The 13,871-nt window shown below is 49.2% G+C and overlaps 1 protein-coding gene and 1 long non-coding RNA gene across 3 annotated transcripts in view; one reads left to right on the top strand and one right to left on the bottom strand.

Annotated features, from left to right (window-relative positions):
• Positions 1 to 3,680: 3,680 nt before the first annotated feature.
• The window catches only part of PLEKHG4 (pleckstrin homology and RhoGEF domain containing G4), a 50,025-nt gene continuing 39,834 nt past the window's right edge, over positions 3,681 to 13,871 (top strand). Inside the window, exon 1 of one of the 2 annotated variants that reach the window (XM_079985860.1) lies at positions 3,681 to 3,973. In XM_079985860.1, the coding sequence (XP_079841986.1) occupies positions 3,971 to 3,973 (3 nt within the window). In that variant the 5' untranslated portion in view covers positions 3,681 to 3,970. Of the gene's footprint in view, positions 3,974 to 4,198; positions 4,313 to 13,871 lie in introns of those variants that run through there. The other variant, XM_079985865.1, reaches the window with a different exon arrangement.
• Positions 6,127 to 10,361, bottom strand: LOC307221844. Its single transcript, XR_013841563.1, has 2 exons — positions 9,884 to 10,361; positions 6,127 to 6,978 (listed from the first exon to the last, which is right to left on the bottom strand). It is a non-coding gene; the product is annotated as an uncharacterized lncRNA (long non-coding RNA).

Below are 13,871 nucleotides of genomic sequence, written 5' to 3'. Positions count from 1 at the left end.
CTGGGCTGGTGGTGCTGCTGCTTTTAGCAGGTGCTCCAGGGAAGTTATTGACCCACATGGGGCCAAAATAAAAGATTGGGAGAAAGGAATATATCAATGAGAGTCTGAAGCCAAGGATTAGCAGAAAGAAGCCAAGGAAGTGTGGGGGAAATGAGAAAACCTGCCTGGCAGGATTTAACCATTTCTATGATGTAGTCTGCAAACTCACCACTTGGGGGCAGTAAGCCCGGTGAAGTAGTAGTACTGTAGTACTGTAGTAGTAGTAGTAGTAGTAGTAGTAGTAGTAGCAGTACAGTAATTTATTATTTATACCCTGCCCATCTGGCTGGGTTTCCTCAGCCACTCTGGGCGGCTCCCAATAGAATATTAAAAACACAATAAAACATCAAACATTAAAAACTTCCCTAAACAGGGCTGCCTTCAGATGTTTTCTAAAAGTCAGGTAGTTGTTTATTTCCTTGATATCTGATGGGAGGGCATTCCACAGGGCAGGCGCCACTACTGAGAAGGCCCTCTGCCTGCTTCCTGGTAACCTCACTTCTTGCAGTGAGGGAGCCGCCAGAAGACTCTTGGAGCTGGACCTCAGTGTCTGGGTTGAACGATGGGGGTGGAGGCGTTCCTTCAGGTATACTGGGCACCTGGACATTGTATCTGGGCATTCTCTGGTGCATGGTTGGTGGGGACTGTTCTGACACTCAGAGTGGAACTTCTGCAACTAGGAGGCTGGGGCAGGTGGCTCAACCCTTCCTGCTTTGATGGGAGTTTTAACTCCTGGGGTGCTGAGCCCAGTGCCCTATCAGTCCCGGCCCCTATCCATTTGCCTCCTGTCCCAAAGAGAGAAAGTCAAGGAAAGAGAGCAGGGAGAAGCTCCACCAAAAGACACCATCCCAGTGATGGCTGCTCTCCCCCTCCTCGTGTTGGATCAATACTCAAAAGCTGACCACGCCACTTATCTGTTGGCAGGAATCTGTGTTACCCTCCTGCCAAGGCATCTGGGAGCCCAGGATGGCAAGGGATTCACTGGAAGGGATGAAGACTAGCATTAAGGAAAAGAGCCTGCCATGAATCAGGGCTCAAGGGAAGATGCCGGGAATGCCAAGGGCATCTTGGGCCCAAAACTCAGGCTTATTCAGTGCTCTAGACTCCCACCCACTCTACATTATTCTAATAATGAGCTCCTAGCTTTTCTGCTAACAGCAGCATGTATGGAAATTGCCAGAAGCTGGACAACAGGAACAGCTCTTAACATTAACTCCTAGAGTGTGGTCAATAGCACTGGCCAAGAAGCTGCCCTGTCAAGTCAGAGCAGCTAGTAACAAACACAATCCATTCTCATTCTATAAAGGTAGGTCCAGTCGTGGACGACTCTGGGGTTGCACGCTCATCTCACTCTATAGGCCGAGGGAGCCGGTGTTCGTCCGCAGACAGCTTCCTGGTCATGTGCCCAGCATGACTAAGCCGCTTCTGGCAAACCAGAGCAGCACACAGAAACGCCGTTTACCTTCCTGCCAGAGCGGTACCTATTTACCTACTTGTACTTTGACATGCTTTCGAACTGCTAGGTGAGCAGGAGCAGGGACCGAGCAACGGGAGCTCACCCCATCATTGGGATTCGAACTGCCTACCTTCCAATTGGCAAGCCATAGGCTCTGTAGTTTACACCACAGCTCCACCCACGTCCCATTTCTCATTCTATAATACATGTCAAATATTTATTGAGTGCCTGAATCATTTAGACCATGTAAGGAAGCCACCTGATGCTCATGGGAAAACATGGCAAGATCGTTTAAAATAATTGAATGAAACCAATGCATGATACACATCTGTACATATAAGAGGACAAGCTTGGGGTAGTTGTTGTTGGACAATTTATTTTATTGTTGTTGCTGTAATTTGAAAAAATAAATAAAAACATTTATAAAAACAGAATGCCAAACTGGGCCTGGTCAGGACTCCACTCCTCAGGTGGAGGCAGGAGTAGCTGCCCAGAGGAAGCTGTAGTCCCTGAGCCTGGGTTTGCTGGTAGCTGGAGCAACATTCCAGCCTGCCTCTCCAGACTCCATTTGGAGCTCTCCAGGGTGCTAAACATCTTGCTTGCTTGCCTTTTGGACCTTGACCTCTGTTTTGCCTGACCTTGTTTATCTGGATTTCCCACCCTGCGTTATATGACCTTACCTTGCAGGCCTTTGCTAGACCTGACTTGGTTTGCTTGATCCCAGATTGGGACTAGTGGTAGGTGGCCTGCAATTCTAGAAAACTGTACATAGCACACCCACCCATTTGGGTTCAAGCAATGCCCACTACGTGGGACAGTACAGACTGGAAGGGGTGATGCACCACTTATTCCCAGGGGCCGTGTGTCATAAAAACTACACTTCACCACCCAGCTGTCTTGTTGAGTTTCCTGGGGAATGGGTGCACCACATGGGAGGATCAGTTTCATGAGCTGCCTTTGAAAAATGTGGTTCCATATTGGAGTGGGTGTTGAAAGAGTGGACTAGGGACATCATCTGGTCAATGAATCTGGATTAGAAGGTAGGCAGTTTAGGCACGAGTTTGCCACTCACACAAGCTCAAGTGATTTGCTGGCACCACAAAAAGGCTGAGGGCCCTTTTTCCAATCTGACCTATTTAGATTGTACAAAAGGCACAGCACAGCAACACTGAACTCGTAGCAGTCAGCTTGTCGACTGAGAAGACAAGTATCCACCCTAGAAAAATTGTTCCTGAACAGCTACAGGAATTACTTAGCCTTTTAAACTATACCTGCATATTGGTGCCACCTGGGATTGGCAACGAAGGGCCTCGGAACCTGGCACCACAGAAGGGAGGGGGTGACAAGTGCAATGCTGGCAGACCGAACTGTTATGGGTGGGTTAAAGGGTTTCTTTTTGGTAAGAGAGGCTGAAGGACAAGTGCAGTCAGATGGGGGGGGGGGCAAAAGAGAATGCTGATTTCAAGGCTCAGGATTGTTTTAGGGACCCAACATCATGCCTGCTTCTTGAAGACAGGCTCGAAGCTGGGCATCACTCCGTTGGCCAAAATCAAGGGGTGGTCTCAAGGCTTGGCATCTCTTCCTGGCATTAGGCCCCTCTCCCCACCACACGGTTTGGGAATCCACCTGGGTGAGGATGTGGCTGGCACTAGAAGAGGCCAACCAGGGGCTCCAGAGGGTGCAATGGTTCAAGGACTAGATGGCCTGTGTGTGCGCCAGGGGTTGCCAAGAGGCCTCTGGGGTCTGGAGGGTGCCAGTGCCAGGATCATTACAGGCAAAGCCAGAGTTGTAGGGAGCGCAGAGGAGGCCAGTGGTGGCCTCTCTCCGGCAATCCCTGCGACGTGGAGCAGGAGCCCGAACCCCAAACTGAGGAGGCTAAGGACAGGCTTTGCAGGGCCACAGCCTGGAGTGCTGGAGGCAGGTGGAGGCTGGGGGACCAAGCAAGGCCGCCGGGACCGGGCAAGCAGAGAGAACAGCATGAGCAACAGGGGCTCCCCGAGTCTCCCGGGCAGGGGGATCCTCCGACCCTGGGGCAACGAGGCCTCTTCCAGGTGTGCCTGGGACGGGCCTCTCTCTGGTCTACTTTAGCACAGCCTCTAGCCAGGATGAAGGCGCAGCCGTCCCAAGCGAACCCAGGCATCGCGGGGAGGAAGGGGCACCTTCCACCCCGCTCCCGAGGCCCTGAGGGGCGGTCCGGGGGCGCCTCTGGAGCCGAGGCCGGGAGCTGATCTCCCCGCTACCTCCTCTTTGCTCCTGGGAGGCCGCGGGGCCTTGGGAGCCGGAGCAGTCCGCGAAGCCCGCGAAGCCCGGCCGGGTGAGGCGGGGCGGTGGGCGGAGGGGGGATCAGGTTACAGGGCCGGCCTGGCTGGCTCTGCGGCTGCGGGCCGGGCTCAGCTGGGCGCCTCCAGCAGCAGCAGCAGTGCCGGGAAGCGCCTGCCGCCGGCGGCGGCCGCAGCGTCGTCAACAACAACGGCCATGGTGAGTCGCGCCCGAGGGGGCGGCAGCGCGCGCAAGGCTGATGGCTCCTAGGAGCATGTGCAGAGTGCCTCGGGGAGAGGAGCGGGCGGAGCCTGGTGCTCCAGCTCCGCAGGGGAAGCGGGAGCCGAACTTTGCCGGCTGGCTGACGAGGACCATCTCGGAGGCGCCCGAGCTTTGGGGCCGCCGAGGTTCCTTCGAGCATGGAACTGGGGTCGGAGTGCCTTGCCCGAAGCAGCTTCGAGGGCAGTTGCTGCGCCCGACCCCATCTACCAATCCACCGCTGCTCTTCGCCGTTTCTCAGTGTTTACGCAGCGCTGGAGGAGGCCGAGATCCCTCCAGGTGGGAAGCGAGCCGGCGGCCTCCCGGCTCAGGTGGCACAGATCCCCGGAGGGAGGGAGGGGTGGACGGCGGAGCCTCCGTCTTCGGAGGCAGCCCGCCTCTCCAGGATGCCGGAGCTGCAGAGTGACCTTCCTGCCCTGCTCCTCTTGGGCAGCTGGCGGGAAGGACCAAGGGGGCCCCTGGGATGAGCCCCATCTCTCTTAGGCACCTCTTCTAGCGCACCTGGCTAACCCTCCTTGCGGAAAAGTCACCGCGCGGCACATTCCAAAGAGTGCAGTTTGAGAAGGGGAAAGAGCAGCTTTCCAGCTTGAAACTAGTGCCACCGAGGGCAAGGCACGGTCCATGGAAACAGGCTCCCTGCCATTGCAAACGGGTCTGAAAGTGGAAATGACTTTCAGAAATGTGTGCCATTGTAAGGTGCAGTAATTGTTAAAGTTTTGGAGTCCCAGGTTCAAAACAACCCCAAGCTGTGACCCCTGAGGCCGGCCACCTGCTCTGCTACCTGGTAACGATAAAGGGTGCAGGACCCCATGTGCATAGCCACCAGTTTGCAGGTGAAAGGTGCCAAGTAATATTTCAGCACAAGCAAGAGAAAAACTTCAATCATTCAGCACCTGCTGCTGCTGAACAAATAATGAGATTTTAAAAGTTGAAAAAAATTGCTATAGTTTCAGCCAATAAACAAATAACTTTAAGGACGTGCATGTATTCATTCTGCATAAACACAGAGAACCAAACATGATAGAGCAATGTGTATAGTTTCAGGTTAGGCTTTCCAGAATTCTTTAATGAGATTTCCTCCACTCCCAGGGAATTTGAGCAGCTGACCCTGTTTACTTGCCTGTCTGTACTAAGAAGGAGGAGGGGGCCTTGAGACCCTCTGTCTGCTCCTGTCCTCAGCCATCCATCCTAGCAAAGGAAGGGCCATTGTTTTCATCGTGAGTCCCCAGCAGGGAAAAAGGCAGGGTATAAATAAATATATAATAATTATAATAATAGTAGCACAGTGCCTAAAGCTCCCTGTCTGAAAAACCCTGGAGAGCTGCTGCTGCTGCTGCTGCTGCTGCCAGTCAGTGTCAGCTACACTAATCTAGATGGGTAAATGTGCTGACTCAATACAAGGCAGCTTCTGAAGAGAATGTGGAAGGATACTTGTGTCTCAGTCTGTGTATTGGTTTGCAAAGTACAAGTTAGGTAGTCTCTCATCAAAATGCAAAACTTTCAACCCCACTCCCCACACAGAATAATTTTTACTTATAGCAACCAATTCCTAGCCAGCATTTCTTGTGTCCCTCCTCAGTTGGAGCAGAGAAACAAGTCTGCATGGACTGGAAAAGACCTCCCATCTTCGTGTCTTGTCTCTGATTTTGCGTGTGTCCTGGCTGGAAAGGGTCTTTGACACAGGGCAGGAGGGCTTCTTCTTGAACTTTGGGTTGCCTTTTCTTTGGGGTGCTGGTGCTGGTGGGGGTGGCAGGCAGCTCCTTTTCTTGGCCTCCAATCTGGCCTCAGGAGGCTTTCTCCAGCATCTACATGCTCTCTGTGGAATCCTGGTCACAGTGTTTGCCTACGACTCATCTCCCTAATTAAAACAAAATAGGGACTAACGTTGCATGGTTATTCTGCATTCCTCCTGGCAAAAATAACTAACAGGCTTGCAGCACCTTAAAGACAAACAAATTTATTATGGCATAAATATTTGTGGAACAGAGGCTATTTTGTCAGATGCAAGGAGGGTGAGTCTTAGCTGGCAGGGATGGGTGTTGAGATAAAATGGTAAAAACTGGAGATCAAATGGGAAAGAAATGCAAAAGGTATGCAGACTGTGAACATTCAGTTTAATCTTAAATGTATGCAAAATAACCCCAGTGAACAACAACAACCGTCTGTGATGACACAGTCATCCCTGCATTGTTGACTGTTTGCACCTGTAGTGGGACAGAAAACCACTGTCTCTATTTCATGCTCAAATGGACAGAATCAAACTGTCACACAGGCGTCCTCTCATATTCCTTTTATTGAAAAACGTCAGCTTCCTCAGGGCAGGAAATGGGACTGAACCCTCACCCAGGTTCGCTGCTGAGTAAATCTTGAGATTTCAGAGACACAAGCCAAGGCCACAATGGTCCTTGTACAAGAAGCAGAAGAAAGAAATGAGCTCATTCGAAATGATTTTTAATTGCCTCCTGCCACCCGAGCACAAGGCTGCTGAAATGCAGGGTAGGGGGTGGATGCTGTTTTGTTCCATTTCCCCAATGTGCCCTTTCAAGAGCACAGACATGGATGAGAAAATGAAGCCCTTTAACTCTATGCCCACCATATGGACTGAAGGCGTGAGCACAATGCCCCAGTCATCCCGCTCCCTGGGAATGCTTGGCCTTTGAGCACAGGGCAAAGGCGTCTGCAGGGAGGCCTGCACACATTTTGCCCGTCTCTCCAGTCTTCACAAGGAAATCACTTTGCCCTTGCAAAGTGCTCCTTTCTTTCCGCCCACGGAGCTCAAATGCATGAACTGGAGTCCCAGTCCCAGTGGAATGCTGGGGCCACCCTCGGAAGCGGAACTGCACCTTCTCGCCTTGCTGGCTTTTTCGCTTGGCCTTCCATGGCGGCTGGACAAACTGAAATCATTAGGCAAAATGCCTTCTCCTGGTATGCAGACAAGTGATGCTCTGGAAAAAAGTAACAAGTAGAGTGAAGTGCTGCAGGCTTCTGTCCTGTCCTGTCCAACATCTTTATAAATGACTGTTCTCATAGAGATGCCAATGGGAAGCACACAAGCAGGATCTGAGCACAGCAGCATCCTGCCCACTTGTGATTCCCAGTAACTGGGATTCAGAGGCATATTGCCTTGGGCAGGGGAGCCAGAGCATGGCCATTGTGGCTAGTAACTGTTGAAAGCCTTATTTCCAATGAATTTGTCTAATCCTATTTTCAAGTCATCCAAGTGGAAGGGACGTTCCATAGTTTAACTTCATTGCATGAAGAAATACTTTCTTTTACGTGTCCTGCATCTTCCAGCATTCAGCTAAATTGGACATCCGTGAGTTCTAGTGTTACGAGAGAGGGAGAAAAACTTTTCTCTAACCACTTTCTCCGCTCCATGCATAATTTTATTTGCCTCCACCACGTCACCTCTTCTTCGTCTTTTCTGTCAACTAAAAAGGCTCAAACACTGCAACCTTTCCTCAGAGAGGAATCTCTCTATCGTCTTGGTCATTTTGGTTGCCCTTTTCTGCAACCTTTTCAACTCAGCAATATCCTTTTGAGGTGAAACGACCAGAATTTTACACAGTATTGCAAATGTGGTCACACCATAAATTTGTGTAATGGCATTATGATATCGGCTGTTTTATTTTCAGTTCTTTTCCCAATCGTCCCTAAGCACGGAATTCACCTTTTTCATAGTGGTTCCTATTTTTCTTGTGCAGCGGGTGGTACTTTCTCTTTGGGAGCATTCAGGTTGTGGTGGCTGGTGTTTTGAGGGTGGGCACTTGCTCTTGGGGGTTAATCAAGGCAGACATGATTTAATTATTTGCAGTATTTACACCCCACATTCTGCCTAACAGCAGGCCTCCCAGTAAAAACTGATAAATAATAACATAATAATAAGAAACAAAATGTTGCTGTGTTGGACCACAAGAGGAAAAAAACTATTAAAAAAAACTATTAGGCCAAACCATAATAAGATCTGTAGATGTTTTGTGGTTGATGGGAATTGTAGTCAAAACATATGAAGGGCACCAAGTTGGCAAAGACTGCCTTAGGTTGCTGATGCTGCAGGTGATTGGCTTCCCCTGGGTTTGGGGGCATGTGAGCTGCTTGTGCAACTAAGCTGCACCCACACAACTGCACCAGTCCAGCTACACTACAGAGTCACTGCTGGGAAGAAATCCATAGCTGTCAACTTTTCCCTTTTCTTGCGAAGAATCCTATTTGGAATAAGGGAATTTCCCTTTAAAAAAGGGAAACGTTGACAGCTATGAAAGATATCTAAGCCTTCTGTTCTGTAAGCTCTGCAGGCACCAAGTAAATGAAACCCCTTTGCCTTCTTAGCATAAGGGAGTTTGGTTTGGCTAGACCCATATGTAGCCCTGTCAGGCTCCTGCTTCCTTTCTCTCAGGAAGACTCTGCATGTGCTTGCGCTGGCGGATGGGGCTCCCTGCAGTGCCAGGATATCTCTTTCCCAAAGATTTTGATGCAAGCTGTGCGGTCAGAATTTTGAATGCAGTGCTGCCACTAGATGGTGCCCTTCCGATAATCTCTAGAGGAGAGAGCTTATTATGAAGATGCACATGGGGCTGATTTCAGTGGCTAACTGCAATTCTTGAAGTTTTCCGCTTGCTTGAAGGCAGGTTTTTATGTCTGCAAAAGTGAGGTCTTGGTTGCATAGTGAGGTGGCGGGGGGCGGAGAGATGGAGGGAGGAGGGGAGGGACACATGAACTGGAAAAGCATTCCAGAGCTTTTAGGGCCGCCCTATCGCTTGACAGGGGTCCAGTTTGTGACCTACCAATTCAAGCATTGCATAAATCAAAAGCTCACCCCAGAGGTTGCGGGGGGGGGGGGCTCCTCTTGGGCCTTTAAGCCATGCTGTGCTGTGCTGCAACAGGTACGCATGCTTAGAAGAGGGACCAGGTCATGACATTTCCTTATCTCATTTCACAGACTGGACTGTGGGGGAGCTCAGCCTGGGGGAGAATGCCCCCCTTGCTACTTACTTATTGCAGCAGTAGCAGCTGTGGAAAGGGCAAAGGAGGGGCAGGAGCTGCTGTGGCTTCCTCCTCATCTTTGAGGGCAGTGCAGAGATTTAAATGCACAGGGCAGATTTCTGCAACCTTTCCCATAGTTGCTGGATCTGGGTTTAAAATGTGCATGGGGGATAACTTGCCTTCCTGCCTATCCCTGACTTAACAGGTAAGACTCAGAGAAAGCTGGGGGTACAAATGGGTGTACATGTACAGTAACTGTGGTGCACGGTGCAGAGTAGGCCTGGAGGGCAGGGCTGTTGTTTATTTACATAAGTTTACATATCACTCTTCAACCATGAAAGGTTTTCCAGAGTGGCTAGGAATTCCAAAAAATTAAACTATCGCTGTTTCCACACTAAGAATTTACTGGGGACTAGCCACACAGTGTTCACTCACATTTTACAGCCATTTACATGATGTAAACAAAACATCCCCATGTCATATTTTACCTGTTCAGCTTCTGTTGCTGTTTTTCTTTAGAGCTGAACAGGTAAAACATGCCACAATGATGCATTTCTGTCTGGGAATTGATTCTTAAACCCTTCCTTTTTATATAGAATCATAGAATTACAGAGTTGGAAGGGACACCAAGGGTCATCTAGTCCAACCCCCTGCAATGCATGAATCTCAGCTAAAGCATCCATGACAGATGGATATAGTATTTAATTTATATCTGTTTCTTCCCCCCATCTTGTAGCAGGGTGAGGCAGTCATGTAGCAAGGTGGAGCGAATAGTAAACTCATCTGCACGCCCCCATTGTCCAAACTAATATCAATCTCCCCACTCCACACCCTCATATTTAAGGCAGGGAATGAGACACTGCTCACCTGGCTGCAGCATGTTGTCTGGATTTCAGAAGCCTGGAAGCAGAGTTGCTGTTCCACTTGCAGCTTAAAGCAGAACAGCAATGATGAGGTGCTGCTCAGTTGTCCACATCTGGAAGCTCCCTAAGGCAGCAATTCAGCACAGTAAAACTTTGAAAGTAGGATAACCTGAGCAGCAGCGGATGTGAAAACTGCTTAATGTCAGTGCAAGTAAGGCAAAGTCATTTATCAACAGCATCTAAAAAGCTTGGGTAGATTAAAAGGGCTTCAGCCTGATACTGGGACGATCACAGAACTCTTTGAGGACCACTGAAAGGCCTCAAAGGCCTCTCTGGTAGTAGCAACGTGGCAAAGATGGGCCTCTGAAGATGATCTTAAGATCTGGGCAGAAAGTTATGTGGGAGGCATGTGGTAAACCATAGGCACCACCTGCACCCAGCAGCACTCTCAAAGGTGAGCCCCACCCTTGGGTGTTCCTTCCAGAGAGACTGACTTCTAGGCCCTGACAGCTCTGCTCCTTCTTAGAAGCCACAGTTGCCCAACAGAACTGCCTTTGATGCGGGAATAAGATATGTCAGGCGTTTGATTAGGAAGTTCAATGTTCCTAACTTTCTGGTGCTCTCTTGAGAGAGATGGAGAGAGAACTGTAGGCATCAGAGCCCCTCCCCTTGTAACTCAGGGCTCGGGAACCTCTGGTCTGCAGGCCATACTTGACCTGCCAGGTGTTCAAATTTTGCCCGCAAAGCTGTTTCCCCCCAAACCATGCCCACCTGCCACATGTCTGATGTCCTATGTGACTGCAGGTAGAGAGGAGACTGCTGGAGCAGAATTGAGGGCCTGTACGTGCCCCCACTGTTCTCCCTCCCCGGAGTTCAGGCTCCTACTCTCCTTCTCACCAGCTGATTATGGCATCATGTAACAGGCAATGACCAGCCTGAGTCATGTGGGAATGTCCAGCAAAGGGATGCTGACTTCACCATAAAACAGGAAGGGCAGGAACTTTTTCTGCAGGAGAGATTCAAGGGGCATTTTGTCCTTTTCCCTAGGAGAGAGCAAAGCACTCCTATTGTTGGCATCACGGCATAAAAAGTCTCTGCCAGGCTGGGCAGAGTTCTGCCAGAGATAGATCTTATGCCACCACATGCATCATCTGTCTTGGGCCTCATGAGAGTACTCTGGCCAAGGTCAAGATCCAAGCAAGGAAGTCAAGCTGAAGCCTGCAGCAGTTGCCTTTGCCAACTGGGTGCTCACCCACCCACACCAAACGTTCTTGGGCTCGAAGTCCCACCATCCCTGACTTTAATCTATGCTGGCTGCTGGGGTTGCTAGGAATTGGAGTGCTGGAACAACATCTGGAAGGCACAGTGAATCCTTGCAGGGCTTGGCTAGCTCTGTTGTAATTAAAAATAAAAATCCCATTAAGGCTCTGTCTGGCTTAGAACCTGGGCAGAGGGAGAAGAGAAGAACCCCACTGTGAGATGAATTATTAAGAATAAAGATGACACAAGGTTTCTGGGAGATGGGGGCTTGCTGAAGATTGCCCCCTTTTACTGATCTTGATCTTGTGCTTAAACAGTAGGCTCGACACAGTGAAATCAGGCATGGGCAGCTTCTCCCTCCCTTACCAGAAGATTCACCCACGAAGGGTGTGTTCATATTACTGCCTTAAAGCGCACTGACAGGGGTGTGGACGTCTTTCCCTGATGCATAGCTGCCCACACCTTGGCTAGAGACTAATTAGGAATAGCTTAAGGGCTCCAATCAGTGTGAAGCTGGTTTTGAGAAGCAACGGCATCAGGCAGTAGTATCTTATAAGGAAGTACAATATTCATTTGCATTTTTGATGATGTCTTCTGACTAAAAATTCAGCACTGGAAAGTTAATGAGTGCCCAGTAAAGGGGAATGTGGACATAAGCTTGAATTTCAATGTGTCGAGTTGCTGTTCAAGGCACAGGAGCCAGGCAGTAAAAAGGTGACAACCTTAGCCACCTTTTAATGATGATGAAGGCAATAATAATACTTTCCACACCCCACCACTTTTGTATGAGAATGCCCCAGACTCAGTTCTTTCCAGAGAATGAACCGTATTTCTTTTATCTGGTAGATCCTGGGAAATACTAGAGAAAGTCCACACTCTGATAATGATCTCATGGCCAAACAGTTACGGAGCAGGGAATCACAAGTGGGGAGGGCCCTGCTGTTGCACTCAGGTCCTGCTTCCTTATGGGCCTCCCTTGGGGCATCTGGCTGGCTACGGTGAGAATTAGGTGCTTGACTAGATGAGCAGCCATGCTCTTCTAATGTTTTTAATTATGAGTTTCCTCTTTGCAGACAAAATCATTCCTCATAATTTTTCTGTCACCCCTTATGTGCACACTTGAGCTGGCTAAAAACAGGAAACTAGTATTAAACAACCTGCTGCACAAGAAAAATAGGAACAAATTAAAGGCAATTGAGGGTGTTTGTGAAAAATATGAGAGCACCCGCTCTCATTGGCATGTTGCTGGGGGCCTCCCACAACCTGGAATTAAGCCTGGCAGGCAAGGAGGGTTCTTGGCTTCCTGTGCCCAGTGGTATCTGAGCCAGTCTGTGCCCTACTTGCCTTTCATGTAGTGGGTGAGGAACGTACTCCTGGGATAGCATGCAGGATCTCAATGTGACAAGTATGGCTGGGCATTTGGCCACAAACACAAAATGAATTTCAAAGGTGGAATGCATCACCAGCAACAAATCTGCAGAGCGCATGACGGAAAATGAAGGGCAGAAGCACCCAATTTGCCACACAATTTGTGGAACTTGTAGTTTGATCCCAACAGTGAGAGAGAATGAGGGAAAGTGGGGATGGAAAAGTTAAGGTTCTTTCCCCCCCAATCCCCCCATTTTCAACAGTAGGAAATGCCAAGGAGCCAACTAGAGATTCTGCTAGATCTGCAAAATCAGAGAGCTTTTATCTCAGTACTTGGTTGGTGGCTGTCAATTCTTTGTTCACTGGATCATCTACAGGAACACATCTCATTTTTTAAACTGAGGTTTTCCTTACACTTTCGAAAGGCTGGTATGCTAGGCTGATTAATAGATCAGGGAGAAACGCCTGGGGATATGTTCCCCTTTGTGTGCTTGTGCTTCATAAACGCCCATATTTTGGCACACGTCCCTTTCTGCACAAAGGCGTCTTTTACAAGTTGTTTAAAGTCTCCACCCTTCTTTGATCTGCATGGAAATGAAGGGGCATGTGAGGTTGTTGCTGTTCGAATAGGTTTCAGAGTGGGCTGTTAATGGAGGGAACGCTTGCGGATGAGGTCTCTCTCTCTCTCTCTCTCTCTCTCTCTCTCTCTCTCTCACACACACACACACACACACACACACAAAAATGTACGAAGCCGTGTAACCCTGAGTCAGATCATTGCTCTATGTCGTGTGGGACTACAGTCTACTCTCACTGGCAGCCACTCAACAAGATTTGTGAGGCCCCCCAGAATACTTCTCCTGCAATCTTTTCACTAGTTCTAAGGACTGAGCTTTGGCCCTTCTGCATAGCAAGCAGGTGCTCTAATACTGAAAATAAATCCATGGGAACATATTCATTAGTTTTCAGGAATGCTTTAATCAGGGGTCAGCAAACTTTTTCAGTAGGGGGCCAGTCCACTGTCCCTTAGACCTTGTGGTGGGCCAGACTATATTTTGAAGGGGGGGGGAGGAACGAATTCCTATGCCCCACAAATAACCCAGAGATGCATTTTAAATAAAATGGCATGTAAAAAAAACGCTGATTCCCGGACCGTCTGCGGGCCGGATTTAGAAGGCGATTGGGCCAGATCTGGCCCCCAGGCCTTAGTTTGCCTACCCATGGCTTAAATGCTTTTTTTGGAGCAAGTGTCATAAAGACCCCTGGAATACTAGGATGTTGGCAGTGAAGGTCATGAAAATAAAAGGAGGCAAGATCTGGTGCTTTTGTTAATCAGCTGTTTATTTAGCTCAATGCATTTCAGA

This window comes from Podarcis cretensis (assembly GCF_951804945.1).
Source record: "Podarcis cretensis genome assembly, chromosome: 8".
NCBI lineage: Eukaryota > Metazoa > Chordata > Lepidosauria > Squamata > Lacertidae > Podarcis > Podarcis cretensis.
This window is presented reverse-complemented; position numbering and strand designations above follow the sequence as displayed.